The 24,237-nt window shown below is 38.3% G+C and overlaps 1 protein-coding gene across 2 annotated transcripts in view; it reads left to right on the plus strand.

Annotated features, from left to right (window-relative positions):
- PKIA (cAMP-dependent protein kinase inhibitor alpha) overlaps positions 1 to 24,026 on the plus strand; it is a 45,184-nt gene extending 21,158 nt beyond the window's left edge. For both annotated transcript variants that reach the window (XM_075494845.1, XM_075494844.1), the window contains 2 exons: positions 16,136 to 16,313; positions 21,563 to 24,026. In XM_075494845.1, coding sequence (XP_075350960.1) covers positions 16,163 to 16,313; positions 21,563 to 21,642 — 231 coding nt within the window. In that variant the 5' untranslated portion in view covers positions 16,136 to 16,162 and the 3' untranslated portion in view covers positions 21,643 to 24,026. The remainder of the gene's footprint in view (positions 1 to 16,135; positions 16,314 to 21,562) is intronic.
- The last annotated feature ends 211 nt before the right edge of the window (positions 24,027 to 24,237 follow it).

The following is a 24,237-nucleotide window of genomic DNA, read 5'->3' on the forward strand; positions in this document are numbered from 1 at the left end:
TAATTCAACTGAATAATGTGGTGTGATCTTGAAAAAAACCTCATAATTTTGTTTTTATAGAGAATGCTATCTTGGAAGTAGCCTGTAGGCTTGAAAAGCCGGTGTATATACTACTCCTCTACCTTTCCTGGTACAGAAACCTAAAAATGTCAAAGCTAATCTCATGTTTAAGTTATTTAAAATAACAGAGAAAAGATTCCTCATCCTCCCTTATGTAAAACAAGGGCTTCAGTCTTGGGGAAAAACACATTGCTTCTGGTGTCTATAAAAGTCATGGCTATAATGATCATGACCTTTGAGAGCACTGAGATTTTCTTGGTCTGTGATAGTGAAGACTGGCGAGTAGAGAATAGTGCCTTATTATCTATCTCTCATGGTATTAACATACTTGCCACATAGCCTTCGCTTGGAAAGAGCCTGCCTCATATCAGCTGTGAGATATCAGGGACGTGTAACGGATGAGATCATCGTGTGCCTGTGATTTCCCAGTCTGAAGTGAAAGAAAGTGACAGAAGGGCAGTGTCAGCAATTAGTGAATTTTAAGACACTGGAAAGCATATTAAGTGCTTCTCATGGCCATTTATAGCCATTTAGTATCCTTGTGATGAATATGAATTGTATAGGTGGGTATACTGGGTGTTGGTGTCCAGGTGTTGGAAGTGAGGTGGCTGCAGGGGTGGCCTTTGTGAGGAGAGGGCCAGGACTGCCCCATGACAGACACAGCTGGTTCTCGTCGGCTCCATGGACCCACTGCAGGGCACAGCTGAGCCCAGCAGCCAAGATGGTGGCGCCTCTAGGAAAACATATTTAAGAAAGGGGAAAAAAAATGCCACACAGGTAGAGGAGGAGGAAACAAAAAGAGTGAGAAACAGCAGAGGGAACACAAAGGTTGAAGAAGAAGAAGAAGGAGGAGGAGGAAGAGGAGGTGGTGCTTCAGGCACCGGAGCAGAGATTCCCCTGCAGCCTGTGGAGGAGACCATAGTGGAGCAGCTATTTGCCTGCCAGTATGTGCCACACCGGAGCTGCCTGATATCTCCTGAAAGAACTGCAACCTGTGGAGAGCCCACGCTGGAGCCCGTGGGAAGAGCCAGTGGGAAGGACCCGTGCTGGAGCAGGGGAAAAGTGTGAGGAGATAGAAGCAGCAGAGAGGAACTGATGTGAACTGATCTGAGTGCACCCTCCCATTCCCCATCCCCTGGGCTGCTGGGTGGTGGGGAGGAGGTAGAGCAGCCAGGAACTGAAGGAATGAAGCTGAGCCTGGGAAAAAGGAGGGGGGTGGAGGGAAGGTGGTGTTTTAACTTGTCTTTGCTTCTCACTATCCAAAACTAATTCAATTGGCAGTAAATTGATTTTCCCCCAAGTCAAGTCTGGTCTGCCAGTGCTGGTAATTGGTACCAGATCTCCCTGTCTTTATTTCAACCCCCTGGCTCTTTCATCTTATTTTCTCACCCCTTCCTGTTGAGGAGGGGGAGTGAGAGAGCAGCTGGGTGGGCATCTGGCAGCTAGCCGAGGTCAACCCACCACAGGTGGTTCTTTAAAGCTAATTATTTTACGTACCAAAAGATAATTTTTTAAAATAGACAAACATTTGGAATATGAGGCAGTTCTTGTACAGCTTATAGAAAATCTACTAAGCTCACAGACCCTACTGCTAAGTATGTCCAGACACAAGTAGTTATGCAGATGGAGTGAATATTTAACGGTACCCATCTCAGCAGGTATATCTATGTATATTTACATGGATAGATGAGGTCATTTTCAAAGTTCCCTGACCCTGAACACTCAAACTGCTGTATATGAAACCTTCCTGGTATCTACTAATTTTCCCTGGTATTACGGTCCTTCCCATGTTATCTAGGTCCAAAGTTGGACAGTTTTAGTTGGGATGGGGTAGAGGCTTACAGCTAGCTGTCAGCATCCCAAGGTCTTTGCCAGGAGAAATAATGGTTATAAAGGAGGTTTCTTGCTCTTCTTTGCCAGGAGGCACTTGGTATTGATTGTTTCTTCCTGCTCAGTCTTAAGAGTCCACTTGGGTTTATTTTTATGCACTTTCTTACAGTGGTCTGCCTATATGTCTTTTCTCTTCATTGGTTCTCAATTACTTAATTATTTTTTTCTCCTTATTTCTGAAGTTTAGTTTTTATTTGAACAAGGTGCTTCTGTAGTGACTGTAAGAGATATGTGTGTGTTTTTCTATTGCTTTAGACTTGGAGCAATGTCTTTTATATAGTTACCTTCTTCCTCTTTGAGGTTATACCTGCAGCTTGCCTTTTATGGAAAAAATGGTATCCAGAAACTCAGATCTGTGGGTGATTCTTATTCTTGAGAAGGTTTTTTCCTTTTGCCAGGGTTTCAGAATTTGAAGTCTTAGGAAATATTCTACCCACATATGCATTCTTACTGTAAGCAGACAGCTGGGACTTCCTTTCATTATCCATAATACACCAGCAGGTAGATAAAAGGAGGGATTATGTGCTTTGCATGGCCTCTGAAGGGTCAGGTAAGCTATTAAGGTCAAGTATGGAAGTACTTGTGGTCTGACAACATGAATTCCCCTCAGAAACTTTGTACAGTAGTAAGGGTTTCTGTAAGTTCTTCTCTTTCTGCTCATACCTGTGTGTTAAGGCTCATATCCAGAAACCATGGCTTGCACTTTATTGCATTTTGTTGTTTTTATGCATGTAGAAAGAACTGTATGTTCAGATTCTTCTTAGGTTCTTTTAACATTTCTTAGTACTCAGCAACTGCTGTGAAAGGGAGAATTGCAAGCTAGAATTAAGAGCTTGAGCTGCAGAAAATATGTGTTAGTTTGGTTGGATAACTTTTCTTGGCATGAGTATAAAATGTCTACTGTATGCTTTTTTTAATAAGCCATCTCTTACAGTGATGGAGCAATTTGTTATGGTTGGCTGAAATCAATGAGTTTTGAGAGCGCCAAGGAAATTCTACTTTGTTTATATGCTTCCGCCACCCCCTCTTGTAAGTTGCCCACCCTGTTATCTGCCTCCATTTGGCCCTTTCTTCTTTTAGATGAAGAATTGGGACATTAGAGGGATAAGAATTAAGTATTTGAGCTTTAGTTTGGCTTGAAATTGGGGACAAAAGCAATATTTGACCCTCAGATTCAGAGCTTTAACTAGCACTGATTTTAAGTAGCTGTGGTTTGCAGAGCCTGTATCTTCCTCAATTGCTGTTGCGTATCATATTCGTCAGGGTACCTGGGCTTGCATCTAGAAATGCATCTTAAATCTGAGTGTCATGGACAGATTGTGTAATGCAGCGCAATTGCTAATTAAATATTAGTATATGCAAGCCATTTTTTAGTTTCCATCTGGTACCAGCACATGGAAACTTGTCAGCTTTGTCAGATTTTTCAATCTCAAGTGTTCAAAGTGATCCTAGGTCACAAAGGATTATTCAGGAAGAAGGGTGGTTGGTTGTTTTGCTTTTTTCCTCTTTGCTTAATTAGATTCTTTTTTAAACGCGGACATTCAAAAGAGGTCGGTAAGGTTCCCATCTTCAGACTTACCATGGCAAATGTGAGGGCTTTCTTTCTGTCTTTTTATGTTAGAAATTATTTGACCTGTCTTTTAAACACCCATAAATACTGCAAAGTGTAAAATGCAAACTGAACATACTACAGGATTTCCCCATTATAAAAGATTTCCTTATTAATGCTGTTCTCTCCTCCAGCTGATCATGCATCACTTCCAGGTTTTAGACTGTTTGCTTACCATAAAGGAGATACTTCCAAATGTTGCTGCTCTTCAGATCGTCACCTCTTTGCTTTCAAAACAGTATTGATACCAATTTGAGTCTGAGCTGTACTTTTTATGTGGTTTTAAACAATAGAGACTTAAAATGCATCACTCTGGGAGAGTCACACTTGCTAAACCTTGCTGAATCACGTTCTTGGATAGCTTGGCTACTATGTGTGTATGTGGGTACTCATATGGATATGGAAAAATTACCTCTTTATACCACCTCATGTGTTTGTTTTTGAAAAGCCTATTCCTGTGCCTACCACACCCTATTCTTTTTCAGAAAAAGTAATCTTTGACTTAGGATCTTGCAAACAATATAAAATTGCTGCTCTCTTCCTCCTCTTCCTTTAAAAGACTGCAGGTGGACTTGCCTCTGCAGGGACCTTAATTTAAACCTTGTTCCTATTTTCTCTGGGTCTGGGAAACATCTTTCCTCTCTGTACCTCAATTCTGGAGTGACACACAGCTATCCATAGACATAATTGGTGCTGAGCATGCTAAGGTGGACAAGGTAGAGAAGAGAATATGAGGTAAAATATTTCCTTTCATTAAAGTCTCTTTTGTGCTATTAGACCTCCTTCCTTTGATCCCTCAGCCTGGTGCATAGTAAGGCATTTGGCCCTCTAGGGTTGATTGATGCTTTAACAAGAGCCCTGTGTTTATATTGCCCTACATATTGTTACAGAAATGAATTAACTTAATATTTGCAAATAAGCCAGTAATAAGAAAACAAAACACACTGGTCCACTCTTGCAGCAGCAGCACTAGAAGGCTGTAACAAGAAAAATGCTGTTTGAGGCTGGAAAGATTGAATATTTCACAGGACAGTTTCTCCAGGCTGCTCAAAGGTACCTCAAAAAGTAAATGCAGCCCCAGTTCACGGCATCTGTAATGTCATTTTTTAAATGTGGAACATTGTCCTAAAGAGTTCTGAAATAAACTTATTTTATAATGAATTGCAGCATGGAGTATTTGCATATATGTTCCTTCTGTTGAGCTGATTAAATTTATAATAGACTTCATATAAAGAGGGTTTATTTTTTTCTGACCGGTGGCTTATTCTACATTAAATAGAGAAATTTTTTTCCCCTTGAATGAAACAGAGTAAGACAAACAACAATTAAGATTATTTTTTTTCCTTATAAATATATGGCTCTCATATACCTAGAGAACATGTGGCAAACATATAGCAATATTTGAGATATTTACCTCCCTGTGTTAATGCAGGAGGTATGTCCCGAATTTTGCAAGCAATAACATTGTTTTTTTGTCATCTTGGGTAGCTACCAAAACTTCCCAGGTGACCACGGTCTAATATTGTGGTGATAATATCAGTGGTCCATTATAAAGAAACAGTAAAATATTCCTGCTGAAACAACTCTAAAAAAAGCACATTAGAGACGATTATTTCAGGAAGCCCTAAGTAGGCTATGCTGTTGCATAGCAACAGAGCCAGGCAGTCCTTAGACTCTAAAGTAGTCAGTGTACACATGGGAACAGAATGCAAAAATGATGGAAACCTTGAAAAACGTAAGGCTGAGACTAAGAGGAAACCGAAATGAAATGATATGCAATATAAAATGTGAATTTATCGTGTGAGATATAATAAATTGAACTGCTTTTAAGGTACAAAAATTGAAATGCTGTCAGCCAAATTATGCTGCCTTTTTTTTTTTTTGTAGCTCTTAGATAATAATTAAAAGAAAGGCAGAATGTCTGGTGGCTGGGAAAACTAATTCAAATGTAAAGTAGATGTTAAATGCCTGCCACAGGAAAAAATTTGCATGGAAAAGTTAATTTATTATTGACAAGTCAAAAAGTTGACCAAATATAACATGAATGAAATACTGATTAATGTGAGGTTCAAATACATATGTTACTAAAAAGCTGCTTGTCTTATGTTCACGGGTCTCCAGGCTGGCCCAGTGGTATTTATCTTTGCAAATACTGAAAAGTATAGTGTCATTGGGGTTCTTCTTGGCAAACTCCAAGCTTGCATGTGAAATGTGACATCTTAGCAGGAGCATATTATACTATAGCAGCTTTGTTTTTGCAAGAAGTAATCTGATTTTATTAAAGCAGAGGTAGGAACCAAGATTTAATACTTGCTAAGACACAGTTGTGGATGATCTTGATATCAAAAAAGGCAAATCCTTTCCTTCCAGTACTGTTTTTGCCACTGCCCAAGGAGAAAGAGTAATAAGCTCAAGCTTTTCTGTTCTGGATGCTGCAACACATACTTTCATGATGAGTCATGACTGCATGATTTTAAAAGGTAGTCACATGCAGACAGTTGAGCTATTCCACCAGAACCTGCTGAAAAAATATGTGATACAACAAATTTTGCATCTGTCTAGTAGCTTACAATGTCTTAAAGATTTGAGGAAAGTGTCTTGGAGGGGGACAGTTGTTCTTTAAATACTAAGGAAGAGTTTAAGAATAGCTAAACTGTGCAGCATTTAGATATCTTGAATACTTGATAGCTAGACTACATGTTGTACTGAAACATTGAAGAATCCTAGCAAATAGGTCTGGAAGAAACCTCATGAAAATGCTGGTGCATCCTCCTGTCCACACAGGATAATGTATAGCCTAAGTTTTAAATGCTGACATGATACTGTTATCTAGCCATTTTCTTTTTGCTGCTCTAACTGCATGCTTTCCCTTTGAAATGCTTTTGTTACCTACAAGCTGCTGTTGTAGATGCTGTAAACATATCAATCAAATTGTCAGAATGCAGAACATCACAAAATGCAAACTTTAGTTAACTTGGGAATGGGAGTAGTGTAATAGGAAGGGTAACTATTAAGCCAAATCTCTTGCAGTGAGATAAGAAGAAAGAAGTCTTCTAAGACAACCTCATGCATTGCAATTTCAGAGGAAAATGGGTATTGCAATGATATGAGTATTGCCTGGAAACAAAGTATGCACCAAAATTGTGTTAGATCTTGGTTCAACAGTAAGCAGTGGAAATACTCTGTGTTCCAAGGATGGAAAATTAAAATATTTAAGATGGAGTCCTCCAGGAGGAGGAAAGTGATATCTATTTTCTTAGTAAATAGGTTCCACAATGTTAAAAGCAGTCTTTTTAGTGACTAGTAAATACAAAGATACCATACAAAGAATTAGTATAAAATATTGTTAAGCACCTGACCAGGTTATCTTCCCATTGTAAGATGTCTGAGGCTTTCTCCCCCTCCCATAAAACATCTTTTCAGTGAGCCAAACCCCTCATTCAAATCAATGGTCCTGTGTGAAGTCCTTGAGTCAAGTTAGCCCACCGGGTACCTCTTGGTAGAGCAGCTGGAGGGGTCCACCACAGTCGAAGCTATCTTTCTGGTTGTACAGGCTTAACTGGTTCCTCTAACTGAACTCTGAGTTCTTTAAGGCAATTGCTACTTCCTCCCTATCTCCATCTGCTTCTTTTCCTCCTGGTCTTGTCCTCCAGAGAGAGTACCCTTTTGGATGGTATCTCCCCACCTGAAATCTTCACGCCCATATCGTGGTTTTGTGATTCCATCATATTCCCCCAACCCAGCACAGGCTGGTCTTGGCAATGCTAGCTAATGCCTTCTTGCTAACCATTACCTTTACTGACATTTTAAAACAATGAAGAGCAAGGCTCACATTAGTTCTTACCCTAGCATAACAAGCTATGTATTTTATCAGATTTGGCATATATTAATATGGAGGAGATGGTCTATGTTTCTTGGCTGGTAACTAGCTAAAGATCATGAATTTTCATGTTAGTTTTATGGTTTGCTGTTAGGAATTGCAGCAACTATAATTTACTTAGGGATGTTTAGCCATTCAAATCTATAGTTCAGCTGAGTATTTCAGCCCTTATAAATGAATGGAGGTTGTCTTGCACCATGGAGCTATTTCTTAAAAAACACAGCTGGTTCCCATTTAACTGGAAAAGTACACAACAATGTACTGCATACTGTCTGTGTGCCATTTCTTGTTTGATTTTTTTTTTCTATGAGAATGAAGTCTTTTTTTACTTTGACCTTGAAAGCATTAGTACTAGTAAAGTAATATCTAGCAAGATGTATATCTGCAGGGGGGAAAAAAAAAAAGATATGGAGGGGAATAGGTCTTATGTGGATAAGCATTTTATATATTCTGAATTTAAAAAATTCAATGGACCAGACTCCTTTTAGGTCATCAAGAGTAGGATCAATGTAACATAATGCATGTGTAATAAAGACCTCTGCTCACCTCTCAGACTTTTTTTTCTATTCCGTAGGAAGAGATAAGCACATTGAAGGTGCTAGTTGCATTCATGCTAAAACAAATGTTTAATATGGATCAGATGAATCGCCTCATATAGGTACCTACCTACATATGTGCATTTAAAATTAGTCCAGTGAATCTCATTCTTAGCCCCTTCCATAGCATTAAGCTTCTGCCAAAAATTGGAAATCTGTTTGATAGGAAACCCTTTATCTGAGTGGCTTCCACATTATCGCCTTTGTACCACTGCTTGCTTATAAGGCTTATACTGGTCTGCCAGTAATTCACAAAACTATTTTGCTATCAGACTGTCGTGGTTTAACCCCAGCTGGCAACTAAGCCCCACACAGCCGCTTGCTCACTCCCCCCTGGTGGGACAGGGGAGAGAATCGGAAGAGTAAAAGTGAGAAAACTCATGGGTTGAGATAAAGACAGTTGAATAGGGAAAGCAAAAGCCACACACACAAGCAAAGCAAGGAATTCATTCACTTCTTCCCATGGGCAGGCAGGTGTTCAGCCATCTCCAGGAAAGCAGGGCTCCAGCACACTTAATGGTTACTTGGGAAGACAAACACCATCACTCCAAATGTCCCCCCTTCCTCCTTCTTCCCCAGCTTTATATGCTGAGTATGATGTCATATGGTATGGAATAGCCCTTTGGTCAGTTGGGGTCAGCTGTCCCAGCTGTGTCCCCTCCCACCTTCTTCTGCACCTGGCAGAGCACGGGAAGCTGAAAAGTCCTTGATTTAGTATACGCACTACTTAGCAACAACTAAGACATCCCTGTATTATCAACACTGTTTTCAGCACAAATCCAAAACATAGCCCCATAGCCCTACTATAAAGAAAATTAACTCTATCCCAGCCAAAACCAGCACACAGACCTTCAGTTAAAAGTTGGCTAAACCTATAATTTTTTCAGTTGAAAGTTGTCGTCTATAAGGATTACTGTGGCTCACAGCAGTTTGGCCCAAAATGTTTGCAGGCTACTGATCATGACTGTTCAGTGTTGTGTTCTTTTTTTCCCCATAAAGCTATATACATGCTGTTGTATGTAGCAGTGAATAGAGGAGACGTGGCTGTTACAAAAATAGTCACTACAGTGCTTATAACAAGTTCTCTAAAGAACAGACATCAGACACTCAGCTGTGTTTTCTAATGAGAAGTGTGTTGATCAATACCTTTAAAGCACGGGCTGTGCAGGCTGGCACTTGTTGACAGAAGTGTCTGAGAGCATGAATCGTGAATTAAAGGCAAGGTTAGGAAGATACAGAGATGCTTCATGAGCAAAGCCCACACAACTTCCCCCCCTCCCCTCCACTAAACGCCCTGATGCTAAGCAGACATCTACTCTACGTTTCTGCAGAAAGTCTTGGCTTTTTTGCACAAAGCATTTCCAGGCTGCCAGCCTGTTGTGAATCCTCAATAGACTGGGTTTTTCCAGTAAACCAGCAGCTGAGGAAGAACTCCTCTTTCCTGTTGAGGGGTGTATTTTGTGTCTTCATACTCTTCCATGGGCTTGCCTCTTGTGTCATCTCTCTGTTCCGAAAGGAGTGCTGCTGGATTGCCATATAGAGGCCCCAGTGAACAGGCTTTCCCCAAAGGCTGAAACCATTCCTTTTGAACAGAACACTGTATTTGTTCAGTATTGTGTTAACCCTGCTCCTTGGTTTGCAGCACCACACCATTCTAAACAAATAAACTGCAGTGCTGCATAACAGGTCTCATCCTCCCAGAACCCTATAACATCAGCCTTCCCACAGCTCAGATGGATGTGGGAAGCTCAGCAGGGCTGCCAGATGTGTGTCACATGAAGAGCTTGACAACTCCCATCTTGCTTGAGGCCCTCACCCATCTTCATGGTTATGAGGTGCTATAGCAAAGTTGTTCATAGAGAGTATCAGAGCATCCTGAAAAGTGATGCTTTAACTCCCTCGTTCCCTTCAGAAGCCAAGAGGTCCATTCACCAACTGCAAGTAAAAAAGTCACACAGCAATAGATGCCTCTCTTCTCAAACACGTTTGGTTGCCATTCAGTACTCTCTAGGTTGAGCAGTGACTAGTGATGGTAGATGGTAGCTTACCCTCTTCCCTAACACAGAGTCCCCATGTGGATACTTGTGATTTGTTTCCTGCATAGGGTGCTCATTTCAAAATATCAAAACATTTATTGTTATTTATAATTACTTCCAGTAACCTCATTAGTTGTCTGTGGGAATGACAACTTCTGTACTGTAGCTTTCCAAAGAACCAAGGCCTCTGTAGATTTGCTTCATTGATTATGTTTGCTTTTTTTTATTTGCTACTGTTATTTCACTGCCCACTTTTATGGAACAGTGGAAGATAAAACTGAATTTGTGAACTGAAATTAAGTGGTAGATGAGAGACTAAATCTTTATGGTCATAGGCATAATGAAATTTCCCTGAGCAAGGACATAGTAAGAATTTAACTATTTGGCTTTTAGTTTTGTAGATCTCTTTAGGTAAAACATAACTTACATAACACAGAAGGAAAACCTATTAACTGTCTTAATGAATGATCTCTTTGTATAGGTTATGAGCTGAAGGATATCCAACTTCATAGTGCTTTTTTTTAATGCAGATTTAAAACAGCTTCATAATTTTTTTTCTGGTTAAAAAAAAATCTCAGGTGGTCATTTTCTTTGTTGTTTCATTGTTTAACCAGTTGAATTGCCCACTAATTTCCATTAAGATCTTACTAGTCTTAGGAGTACTACATATACTATGTTCACAGTAAAAATATGTTAACCATCAAAAAGGTAAGTGACCTGTTCTACATTACTATTTTATAGAGGTGGTCGCTTCAGAAACATCAGACAGACAAAACTACATAAGGGATTTTCAAAGTGCAGATTAAAATACTGTCCAGCTCACATGGACATTTATATTTCCTTTAATTGGCTTTTGAGAGTTAATGCTAATTTCTTGCTAATTGGTGTGCAAAAGCAATACTATTGTATAGCACAACAGATACAATCTCTTGTGGAAGAAGTACACTTTTGTTAAATTGTTGCTCTGTTTCTGCTTTCAATGTAGCAGACCATTCATGAGATGGGGATCTAGGTACAGGTTGCTGTGGAACAGAGCTATCTCCTCACTGGAAAGAGCCCTGTCTCTAAGCTAAGGCTAGATTTGGAACCAAAATTTATTTTAAAAGCATAATTATACACCTTCTCTAAAGCAGACATGCTATTAAATGACAAGTTCTCTTTTTTTTTTTTTTTTTTTTGTTCCCTTATGTCAGCTGAATATAGATAATTATATTTAAACAATGTGCTGATCGTGATACAACATTTAGCGGCCAAAGCCTGGGAGAGTTTTATTTGAAAATCCCTTATTCAATGCCATCATTAAGCATATATGGAGAAAGAGGGGGAGTAAATGTTGAAGGATCGTACCTCTTAGCCTTACACTGCAGGTTTGCCAAGAAAATGGCAGCTCTCCTGTGCTAGCTAGCAACATATGCCAAATCCCATAGACAAGCCATGTGTCAAGTGCCCGTTCTTATTCTGTCTTCCTTTTAAAATAATAATAAATAGTGAAGGTACTTTAAATGTGCCTGGGCTTCTTTTAGGTAGCTAGTCCCTTAAACAGGCTAAATTCAACAGCCCTAGGTACTTCTAGCCCATAAACTGTGTAGACACTGATTTTTAATTCATGCTGGTATGCCACATAATGTCTGTACTTCTAAACTCTTGAGAACAATGGCACTGTGTAGCACCTTGTTTCACTGAATGGTTATGGAATGCAGTCAAATTGGGATTTTATTTGTGAAGCCATCGCTAACTTTTAGGGTTTTTTAAGAGTTCTTTCAATAAAACCAAAGTAGAAAGAAGGAGGAAAACAGTTGTAGAAATTTGACAGTTAGCTTCAGAAATTTGGGGGACAAGATTTGTTATATATAGTTTGGAAATGGAAAATTTAACACAGAAATTGGATTGTGGAGATCAAGGAGTATTCAGGGAACTTTCTGAAAACACAAATACTGATTCTTTCTGTACCTATTAAATCATGCTGTTCTTATGCTTTTTTTCTCTTCCTGCATTCTCTGGATACTAATTCTACTCCTCATGATGCTTACCTGTAAAACTTCTTAATTTGCATAGGATGTAGAAGTAGGCCTTTTGCAGGTGTAGCAGTATATGTTTTCCAGAATATTCATTAATAATACAGAGATGTCTTGTTACACTGGCTAAAATCTAAGATAGCAACTATGCCTATCTACCGTCCTCATCCTCCATAATTGTTTAGGTGCTTTCAACTAATTTTCAATACAGCTTTCTTTGGGAGGAAGGAGTTGGGAGGGGAAAGAGACAGAAGTCTAAGATACCCACATTTCTAGAAGTTTGATGAAACTAAGAAGCTGAGGAAAGGAAAGATGCCATCTGAAAATCCCCAGGGCTGTACTGCAAACTCTAACCCATTATCAGGCAAAGTGACTCTACATGGGGGGGAAAGACAAAGCACAGCTGGGGGGGAGACTTCAGATGGGATAGTATCTCATCAGTTACCAAGGAATCCAGCCCTGCAACAGCAGGTTTCATTACTCTTTACACTCACAGAACTGCTTTCTTTAGTTTGCTGATTCAGTTGGCAAGAAGCAGTAAGGTTTGCAGCCTTCTTGTTTCAGTTCAATACCATGTAGCACAGTATTGTTTTCGCAACTTAAAAAAAAAATATTAAGTTAGTAGAACTATTGGGACTGTGACCACAATCTTTAATACAGGAATATCTGTTAATGCAATTAGTTAGGAAATTTAAATTATGTTTCACAGAATTATTAGCAAATTCTACTCCTTCCACAGAGACTGAAGGAAAAAAAGGTTTTTTGGAGTGAATGGTAATTCCTTAATGACTGGTTCAGTGAATAATTACAGACTGCTGGGCATTGAGCCATTCATTGGAAGGGGAGCTCTTGGGTGATGTCAGTGGAGTTCCATATTTATGCAGTAATGTCTCAAGATAATGCCAATACAAAACAGAATGGTGTTTGACATTTAGGAGAAGACGCAGACAGGAAAACTTGGAAGTGTTAATAAATGTATGTTTGGTAACATTCTTTTTTGATCAGAATGTTGTTAGTAATGCCATATTGAGCCTATAGAAAATGAACTTTTAAAATAAAGTTCTCCAAGCACATGTTCATATGGCTTTATAGCTTGTTTCGTAGCTAAAATTAAAGAAGCTTGAGATTTCCCCCAGTGCTCTCTATGTTTTATGGAATGTTTCAAGGAGAATATAATCTTACAGAAGAGTGTTTTGTGGAGTGCAGTTTGTACAGTCCAGGGAATTGCTCATGGAGTACAACACTGCTCATTTTGCCAGCTTACAGCCCTATAGCTTGTTCCACCTCAGTCATAGTCTTCTCTGCTTATTCTGTTCCTGATGCACTGATATGCAGCTTGCAAAGTAGCAAAAGAATATTCTTCTTTGTGGTGTTTTTTCTACGCTAAAATAAATTAATATCCTGGCAGGAGTGATAGCTATGATGACTTTGGACTGGTGCTACACTAATGACAAAATCCAAGCCTGTACATTTATTACTTTCAGGTTTTGCACTTTTCTACAGGCCAGTTACAATAACAGGCATAAACAAATATAACTCATTTAAGTTTCACTTAAAATCTTTTATCTTCTGACCTTGCTGGATGATATTCTTCAGTGAACAGGTATGCTGGTTTTCGCTGGGATAGAGTTAATTTTCTTCATAGAAGCTAGTATGAGGCTATGCTTTGGATTTAGTATGAGAATAATGTTGGTAACACACTGATGTTTTAATTGTTGCTAAGCAGTGCTTACACTAAGTCAAGGACTTTTCAGCTTCTCGTGCTCTACTGACTGAGAAGGCTGGAGAAGCACAAGAAGTTGGGAGGCGACACAGCTGGGACAGCTGACCCCAAGTGACCAAAGGGCTATTCCATACCATATGACATCATGCTCAGCATGCAAAGCTGGGGGAAGAAGGAGGAAGGGGGGGACGTTCAGAGTGATGGCATTTGTCTTCCCAAGCAACCGTTACGCGTGATGGAGCCCTGCTTTCCTGGAGATGGCTGAACACCTGCCTGCCCATGGGAAGGAGTGAAGGAATTCCTTGGTTTGCTTTGCTTGTGTGCGCAGCTTTTGCTTTACCTATGAAACTGTCTTTGTCTCAACCCATGAGTTTTCTCACTTTTACCCTTCCGATTCTCTCCCCCATCCCACTGGGGGGGAGTGAGCGAGTGGCTGTGTGGTGCTTAGTTGCTGGCTGGGGTTAAACCGTGACAACAGGTCAGATAAGTCTGAAAACTTGTGCTGTTTTCTTACCTTATCACAACTGTCCTGTTTACCTTCACCTTTGCAAGTTATATGCTTCATTATTGCACGGTTGATATATTTGGCATTGAGATGTCAGCACCTTGGGCAAAGAACAAATAGTAGACTTCTCATTTGCTTCAGTATTCTTGCAGTGTTTCAAGAAGACGGCACTTCATGGGAAGAAATGCAAATGCTCTCATGCTCATGAAAGCATTTGTTAATTGAGAGGGATTACACTATTTTATGTGTGTCAGGCAGGTTTTCAGTCTATGCTGACCTCTTTCCATGCCGTAGGGATTTGTTGTTAGGTTTTGTGGGGTTTTTTTTTCAGTTGTTCTTTTTTTTTTTTTTTTTTTAAGAGCAGTTTCCTGTTTCACAGTGATTGTTCATAGGAGTGAAATTATCCTGTCAGCCATTCAGCATTTGGCATGGGACACCAAAGCTTGATAGCAATGAACTTCATTTTCAGTCAGTCAGTCTTGCAATGATACTTGATATAGTTATATTTAGACTAAATAAAATATGGTGTAAAACCCTTTTCTTGGCTTCTGAGGCACATCGTATGTATACCCTCATACAGCTGACTGAAGTTGGGGAGGTGAGGACAAATGAAGTTGAAGAATGGACAGGATTTGTGAAGTTATTCAGAGTTGAGGGTGGGGAAGGGTTGGCTGTTGTCTTTTATGTATCTATTTTTTAAAAAAATGTGCTTATAAAAATGAGGAAAGAGAGAAAGCTGAATCTTTTGCTGCTGTTAGTGTTTGTGATGACTTCAGAGGCTTCTTCAGTGTCCAGCAACTGCAGTAGGAACTGATTAAAAAGATTTGTACACTATGCAACTGTGACATTTCAGCTACTTTAGTAATAATAGCTAAACTTTCTCACTGTATGCAACTGTACAGTGTTGCACTTATGCCCCCACCCCCGGTCTCTGGTTACAGTTCTATAAATTAAAAAAAAATCCTAACAGGTTAGATGTATAGCAGATACTCCAGCAGGGACGAAAATCTTTCTGTTACTGAGGTTTAAATAGGAGTTTCCTTGTATCTTTAGCAGATGTTACATTAACGCATATCATCACATTATTCCATAAGAACATGAGAAATAATTATTTTCTAATGAAAAGAAGTTCTGATTTTATACCTAGCTTACAGAGCATTGCTTTCTAACCTCTGTATTATAGTTCAGCTATTCTGCTTGCTCTGTTAGCATGTCTCCACTCCTTTCAGTGACTTTATGGTAATGTACCACTTTGGTGCAACTACCACACCAAAATAAATTAGTTGAGTCTGAAGAGGTCTATATACAATGCCAAAACTAATCGTACTAACAGAAAGGAAAATACACAAAACATAGCTGTGCCTATGTATGAGCACGGTGTTCTGCATGCAAAAGCATTATCGATTTGTACTTTCTTACTCCTTACGCTCTGCATTTTGTGCAGAAAAGAACTTTCTTCCACCCCCTATCTACCTCCTACTTCCCAGCTAATATTAAAAGCAGAGACAGCTCTATAAAGAAATTATGTTGCTGAGGTCATTGCTTTTATAAAGTACTCACTAGCACTTTATGAAGTATGAAAAATGAAGTTGTTTAAAATACTGTTGAATACTGATTGCATAAAATCCACACACCTTTTCTGCTTCCTACTCTGTTTCTTCTCTAATCTCTCCAAATTTTGAGATTGAGGCATCTTATTTTGCTGCTTACTGCGTAGCCAATCTACTCCACAATGAGAACCCTCTAGTCTTCTATTCCCATGCCATAACATCATTTGTTTTTCTGGTGTTCTAAGAGTCGTTCTTTTTTTCTCCCATCCAGGTACTGCTATGTGGATATTTGTTAGCAATGACTGATGTGGAATCTACATATGCAGACTTTATTGCTTCAGGAAGAACAGGTAGAAGAAATGCGTTACATGACATACTTGTGTCCTCTCCAGGTGGGAACTCTAGTGAACTAGCCTTAAAGTTATCAGAGCTTGATATAAACAAAACAGGTGAGTACATTTTGGCCTTTTAGTATACTTATTTAAAACTAAAATGAAAAGAGTAGTACACAAAACATGGTTTATGTGCACGCATTATTCCCTTGCCCCTCAGCAACAAAAATATTTTTTTCTGATAATGGGGGTTGCCTGCAATAGGAAGCCCAGATTTCATAAATGGGAAGGGTGGTTATTTGTGAGTGCAACATATTACTGAAAAAAAGAAAAGTCATTGTGCAGTGAGCAGTCATTCTGCCTAGTGGCAGAGTCCATGTCAGGATAAATGTTATGGAAAATCGAGTATAAGGAAGAAAATAAGGAAGTCTTCATTAAAACCCAACTCTTCATAATATCCTTTAATGGAAGCTCTTTGGTTTGAAGTCTGTAGGAGGAGCCATGTGTCTGCTTGAAAGGTTATTGTGGAGATTAATTTTGTTTTCAGCTGCCAGAGGACAGAGCAATAGCAATGCATTGGTTTTTGTTTTACTTGGATCTTTGTTTCTGGGTAAATTGTCTCTTTCCCCTTTCTGCTGATACTTTCTCCTTCTTTTAAGGTGATTAGCACTAATGCAATCCTAAATCTTTCTTCACCTCTAACATTACCAAAATTTTTAGCTGGTTGTGCACCTTCAGTTGAGAGGAAGGAGGGACAGTGTATGGTGAAGGGCCTTACATTAAATAAAAATAGTAATATGGCTGTGTAATTATTTTCATGTTACACGTAATGTATTTCATGACCCATTTTAATTAATGGATCTTACAGATATTTGAAAGCCCTTTTCAGATCTTAGGAAAGAGGTCTTAGGCTTATTTTAATACCAGCAGAAGAAAACAAATGCAGCAAAGAACAAACTGTTGATAAGCAGCAGCCCTCTTTGTGCACGTATTTTTCTCAGAGACAACGGCAAGAGTTCTGAGAGGCAGTCTCATCACTGGACAATCAGATGTGGGCAGCGTGATGTTTGGGTGGTTGTAGTGCTGTTTGGGGGGGGGGTTGATTCTTTTTTTGGCTTTCAGACTTATCCTAAGTCATTCCTTCTGCAGTTGCCAGTTTGGGGCCTATAGCTTCTAAATGCATGCAATTCTAGCTGGGCAGGGCCTTTAATTTTTTTTTTTCTATTTAGGAAAAAAAAAACTTTATTAGTATATGTGTAGGTGTATCTATTTATTTTAATGTGGGGGTACGTGTAAAATGTTGGAAAAATATAAAGTAGGTGGCATTTGAAATGCATAATGCCAACCTTCCTTCTTGCTTTAATTTTCTCTGGTCTCAAATTTGCACTTATCAAAATTGTCTTTGATCTTGTCCATTTAGAAGATATAAACAATCCCTATTTTTAAGTTAAGCTGTTGGAGTGGTTGTAAGCCAGAACTGTGTTCTTTTGTGGGCTATAAAAAGAATGTGACTTTGTGCCTGTAATGTATGTTGGTATGCATTTTGTACATGCAGTTAGCTCTGTAGTGATGAGAATGGTTTAAATAACTGTTAGCCTAATTTTTAATACATAATTCAGGAGTCTATTTAGTTTTTCTTGGAGACCTCTTTTGCAGCTTGGGTAACTTAATTCCAAAGAAGTGTACCGAGTGGCTCATAAAATTACCTTAGGTAGTAGATATACAAAAACGCTTGCATACTTCTTCAGGAGGTTATGCAGTTTGAATTAGATACAATGAAAATGTATTTAAATTTTGTATTATTAGTACACCTAGGTGCTGGATAAAAGCCTCCAAACCACAAATATTGGAAAATGCATTGTATTATCATTCGTATGAGTATTAGTATTATCCTGTCATGTCTTTCCAAACCAAAGAGAGGCTAAAAAATAATTTGCATCCCAAATTGCAGTTCAGAATATATTGGTGCTTGTGGGATGCATATACACATCACACCTGACAGGATTAAGAGGAAAACACATTTGGGGGTTATATCTTATTTCTTTCAAGGTGCGTGTCAAACAATTTATGCTAAGTACTACGTAATTATACAAATATAGACATCAAGTTTCGATTCTTTTTTTTTCTTTTATTCTTATTACAGCTATATGCATTTTCTTGCAAAAGTGCAAGTACATTTGCTTTCAACTGCATGGAGTAATGGCAGAGTAGGATAATGCAAATAAAAAAAAGGTTATTATAAAACATATGTAAATTAAGCTACCCAAGCATATTTAGTACATTCACTTTGAAAAGCCTGCAGATACATTTCCTGTGAGGAACAGGAACATCTTTGAACAGGACTAGGCAGTGAGGCCTTGTTCAAAGACCACATATTTTCTGTCATGCACTATTTGATACCTGAAGTGAGTGCTGGTTAATCCCCTCATTGATGAGCCAAGGAGAGATAATCAAGAGTTTACTGCATAATTATGTCTAATACATATAATTACTGTATAATACTCTCCTTTCAAAATAACTGTTCCAGTGTTCTTTGTCCGTAATAAGCTAACAACCTGCTAATATCTATGGAATGGACATATTTACCAAACTTCAAAATATAGGTTCCAAGTACTCTGTGGCAACACATTTTATCTAAATTTAGTAAAAGCAATGCTATGTACATCTGATAAGTGGAAAACTGCAACAGAGATCATAAGACAGAAGGCAAAAGAAAGATTTTAGTAGGGAAATCAGCAGGTAGCTCATCTGCTCAACTCTCTCTCAAGGTAACCAATGCAATTCCAAGAAACTTTATATTCAGTTCATCTTACAGGTGATCGTAGCTAAATGTAGTAGTAAGGAAAAAGTACAATGAAGAACGAGGACCAGTCTCTGCAAGTTTAATCTCTAAAACAAACTGCTGGTTTTGTATGTGTCTGTAGACATGCCACAGAACACAGATTCAGTGCAGAAGTAGAAAGGAGACTTCCTTGTAAAAGTTGTAATGGTCCAACCATCTACAAAAAACTAGGGATAGTAGAGGCATTAAAGTCATACAGAACTGGAGTGAAGGACTGATTGTAGAAATTTGATTAAAAGTGATTTTAGGTCATGGTAGAAATGTTTTAGGTGTGAGTGTTGGGAACACTGATAGACACTGAAAAGTCAGTAATGTTACAGGAAGAAAAATGCATTAAAAGCTGCACATTAGCAGAACTAGTAACTGTTGCTAGCTTACCAACTTGCACAACTGTATTATGGCTTACAGTATCATATTATTTGGTTTGGGGTTTTTTTAATATTGCCTGTTGGTTTCAAAATGCTGTGTAAGAATTGCAACTCTTACTCTTAAGAGCTTATAGCCATTATGTTTTTTAAGGAAGAATAGTTCAAGAGTATGCTTAGGCAATTTTGGGATTCTCAGAACGTAGAAGCAAAATTATTTCCATAATGCTATTTTAAGGCCTTTGGTAGGAGAGGTCTGCCAGCAGAAAGACAAAGTCTGTAGTACCAAGACAGTGTATTATAGATTAAATGGATTTAGACTAGTGAGTTTTTTCAGTGAGTTAAGAAAATCTTTTAAGAAGTGGTATATTAGAACCTTAGTGCTCTTTCTCTGAATCTTTGTGCACTATGTTTAACATTTGGGTAGTGAAATGTTTGGGCTTCGCGTCCAGGATGGTTTTTCTTTTAAACACGAATACCTTGCAATGTTTTTTCTCTGGTTTTTGGCCTTTTTTTTGGGGGGGGGAGGGTGCCTTTTTTGGAGGAGGGGCTTTTTTTTTTTTTTTTTTTGCCTTTAATAAGAATTCTTTCAGGAAAGCTTGACTTGCCTAGATAGTATGAGGGATATTAAAGACTTCCTAGTACTCAGAATAAATGGAGTAAAGAGCAGGCAAAAAAGGAATTAAAAAACCCAGATTCCACTCATCTGGCCTTTTGCAGTATCAGAACAAATGTAGGAGGCTTTGTAGAAAGTGTTTGGACAACTTAGGCAAAAGGGATTTCTGTCCAATAGGAAATAATTGCATGTAGATCCATCCTGATGGAATCCTTTGTAATGTAGGAGATAAAACTGAGAAATAAAGAGTTTTCTGAGAAAGTGCCTTGCAAAACAAATTTTTATTTATTACTCAACCCATAATGAACCGAACAAACCTCACTGTTTAATAGGCTAATCAACCTTCTCTGCAACTTTTCATCAGGTTGAATTTATAATTACCAATACTCTCTGAGGCATTTTGCCACCTAAATATTCAGTGCATGCACAAAACACAGCTATCATGTCTGAGCTTTTTGCAGTGTTCTTTGCAATGCAAAGAACTTTTTTTTTCCATTAGCAAGGTGCCATTTCTTCTGTATAGAAAAGAGAAGGTGTTTATGGTGCTTATTTCTATAAACAGAAATAACGCTGCAGATGTACAGTGTGATTTGAAATGGGGAAACAATAAATATCTGTACTGAGAACCCTGCCTTTATTCTAAAGATCTCTAGGTTAAAGTTAAGAGGCACTACTACCTCTACTTAGACCTCTTTATAACTTAGTTGGTGGAATTTTCTTCTCTTAACTACTGTATCACACCAGTTCAATACAAATTACACAGAATCCTTGCAAGATACAAGAGACAACTTATGTCTTTACATTATTCCTTACCTAACATTTCTTATTATGTACCTAAAGCTAATTAGTCCAGTGTTCAGGGACTTCTGTCTGACTTGCACTTAGCTTCCAGCTGTCTGAACCTGTTATGTCTTTAATCGTCAGGTGAAACACAATACTTTGCATATAGGTACTAATAGACCATTGTCAATGTACTACTTAGCCTTCTTTAGACAGGCTTTACAAGTTGTCTGTTCACTGTGCCACTGTGAGATGTGTTCTGTTCCTCAGATCATTCTGTGGTTTGCAGTGAGACAGCTGGACTGAACACCGTGGGGCGTGGTACTGAAAATGGATGCACAGAACGAACCCAGCTTTAACAAACAATTGCTTTTATTGAAGTTACATCTCTTTATAGTAAATTCTGTTCAGACTTGCTGTAATGAGGTTTTTTATCTTATATTGTCATAGTATAAGTCACCATAGTGACTAAATTGTCAAAAATACCCTACTATTTTTGTTAAACTCTTTCATTTCTAGCTACTTTAGGTCTGTACTTAAAATGATAGTGGTGATTGCAGCTAGGAATTTGGTTTTTGAAGGTGTCTCTTGAGATGCAAACTATGGCTATCTTAGTAGTAAAAGGTTTCATATTTAATGCAGGATTTCCATTTCAATTTCTTTTTACTTTGTTTTTGAGACTAGTGGATGAACAGTTGAGGCTCTGGGAGCAATAACTCTTTGTTTTAGGGTGGATCATTCGTCCTTTTCTTGTATGTTCTAGAAGGAGAAGGAGATGCACAACGAAATCCAAGTGAGCAAACCGGGGAGGCCCAAGGGGAGGCAGCAAAGCAAGAAAGCTGACATCCGACTTTGACCGACTGAAGCAGCTGCTGGATGTTTTCAGACTACAAGAGCATGCTGGAACAAATTTGTTTCCATGAGCAAGCTGGTGGAAAAGAAAGTGCATGTGTCTTCACTGCTGGAACCCACTCAACACAATGCTAAAAATGGGGGTACAAGCTGTGGCAGAAGACAGAATTTTCTCTACCTCTGTCATTAGCAATGGTTGAACATGTATTGATTTTTTGGGATAGTGTCATCAGATGGATCCCTTCATAATGACTACTTGATGAGAACACTTTTAGAAAGTAGAACAGGTAAATCTTGTAGCAAATGGCCTTTGAAATGTCAGAGGATCCAATTGTGTATCTTAAGAAAAGGCTTGTGTGATCCTCAGAGTTTAAAATTCTCTGGCCAAAGTGTTCACCCATTAAAAGAACTGTAAAGAAAGCACTGTTTTTAGAACTTTGCATCTGTTTTACAGCTCTGTTATTTACAATGGTTTTTGTATTGTACAACTTAGATGCTCCACACTGCCCCTTCTCAACTGCTTATGAAGAATATTTCTGTTACTGTGAATTTTTCCACCACGCGTTTTGAAAGGGCTGGTTTTTTGCATAATGTGGTGATGTGCACATGATAGATTTAAAACGTCAACTGCTAAATTGATTATGCCTAAACCTAAATGACTCAGCAACACTCTAATCTGTTACTAGATGAGCCTTCAAAACGATTTGTTAATGTGAATACTTCAGCGTGTTTTGTGTCCTTGGTATAGTTTTGCCACTTGCCTGTAGTTAGTTGCATATCAGAGACTCAAATTGAATCTGTTATGTTATTCTTCCCCATTTTTCTAATCTTACTCCCAATTTCTTAATCTTTCTCTGAGATATTTTTTTAAAATGTTAGTCCAAGTATTTTATTGTTATGGTAGTTTTAAGAATACATTTATAACCTTATATGGGTTAAAATTCAAACAAATTCCGTGGTGCTAGAGATTTTCCTGGTTCACATTGTTAAAGATGGGCCTTTGTTTACACACGGGAGAATAACTGGCATAGGTTATTGCCAATTATGTATTCTGGAATGAGTTTTAGATTGCAGGATAGTCCAACTAGTAGATCATGGGCTGGATCCAGCCAGGGGGACTATTTTTTCTATTCCTTGTCTTTGCCTCAGTTGATCAGGCTGTTGAGTTTGCATAGCCAGTAGCCTGTTACTGATGCACCAGGTACAGCCAAGTGCTAGAAGCTGCTACAGCAGCCTTTTGGCTAGAATGTGGAGACAAAAGTGAGAGACTTGGCATCTAGCACCCAAAAGACCTGTATTTTTCCCATTTCAGCTATTCCAAAATGACAGTCCAAACTGGACCTTCATTGAAATACCAGGCTAGCTTGCCCATCCAGAGGATTACTTAAAATATCTACAAATTAATAACTTGTTCTGCAGTATCTATGCTGATTGATTTCCTTCCCCCCATCCTGCCCCAATAGACAAGGCCATACATGAGGCTGAATACTGCAAAATGGGGCAGCCACACCTCTGTGTGACTAAGGTGAGTAAAGAGAGTGACTGACTAGTAAACCATGGCAATCACATAAGCACCAATCACAAAGTCAGAAGATTTGTTTTCTTTTATTAACAGGAGGTGATGTCACTTTCTTTATATATAGTATATATATATTATATATATTTTTGTGTTGTTGTTGGTTTCAAATGTTATGCACTTTTTAATGTTTGTAAACTTTTACTAATGAATAGTGTGATTGCTTCCTGAATATATTAATCATCAGTTAACAAAACATCTTTGTGGCCACAGCTGTTTGTTTCTACCATATGTATCACAGTACTTATCACCTGAAATTCTTTTGTGAGATGTGTGGAGAAAAAAAAAAAACACTTCTGATCAGTATTATGAGCTCATTTATTAGTGTTAATAAAAAACAAGCCAGCAGTATGCTTGTGGCTCATTAGTGTAATATTAACTCTCACCTTTTATGGTTTGGAAGCTGAATGCCTCGCTATCTTATTAGCTGTCAAATGCCCTATCTTCTTGGTAACAGAAGTAGTCCATTTGCTTTGAAAATACTGTTACCCTTAAACTAATTATTTATTCATTTGTTTCACTTGGTGTTCCTTTCAAAGTTAACATATTATTATTGATTTTTTTTTTTATTATTTTCCCCCCCTTGCTCTTGCATCAGGTCTTCAAGCTCAATTGGTTGCCCCTTTGTCATGGACTAGTTACTGTCAATCTAGCACAAACATCAGAAGGAAGTAAGATTCTAGGGCTTTTTATAGTGTTACTTTATTGATGATCCATGAAACACCATCAATAAAATGTCGTGGGAAAAGGTAATAGTGGAACAGGTAATTACAGTACATTAAAGTGTTGGTTTTCCTTATTTTCCTTCAGTGCTTTTCTTTATTTGAGTACCCTTTCTTTCTTAATTCTTCCGTGTTGTGAAATAAAATTAATTTCAGCCTTTCCTCTCTATTTTGTACCTGTTTCTTCTATTTCTCTTCTTGTTTTCTTTTGTTTTTAAAACAATTATGGAGGCCTCTGCTGGTTTTTGAAACACATCTCTTTGTGATGGAAAATAGCACTGTTAATTT

The sequence above is a fragment of the Mycteria americana genome, chromosome 2 (assembly GCF_035582795.1).
Source record: "Mycteria americana isolate JAX WOST 10 ecotype Jacksonville Zoo and Gardens chromosome 2, USCA_MyAme_1.0, whole genome shotgun sequence".
Classification (NCBI taxonomy): Eukaryota; Metazoa; Chordata; class Aves; order Ciconiiformes; family Ciconiidae; genus Mycteria; species Mycteria americana.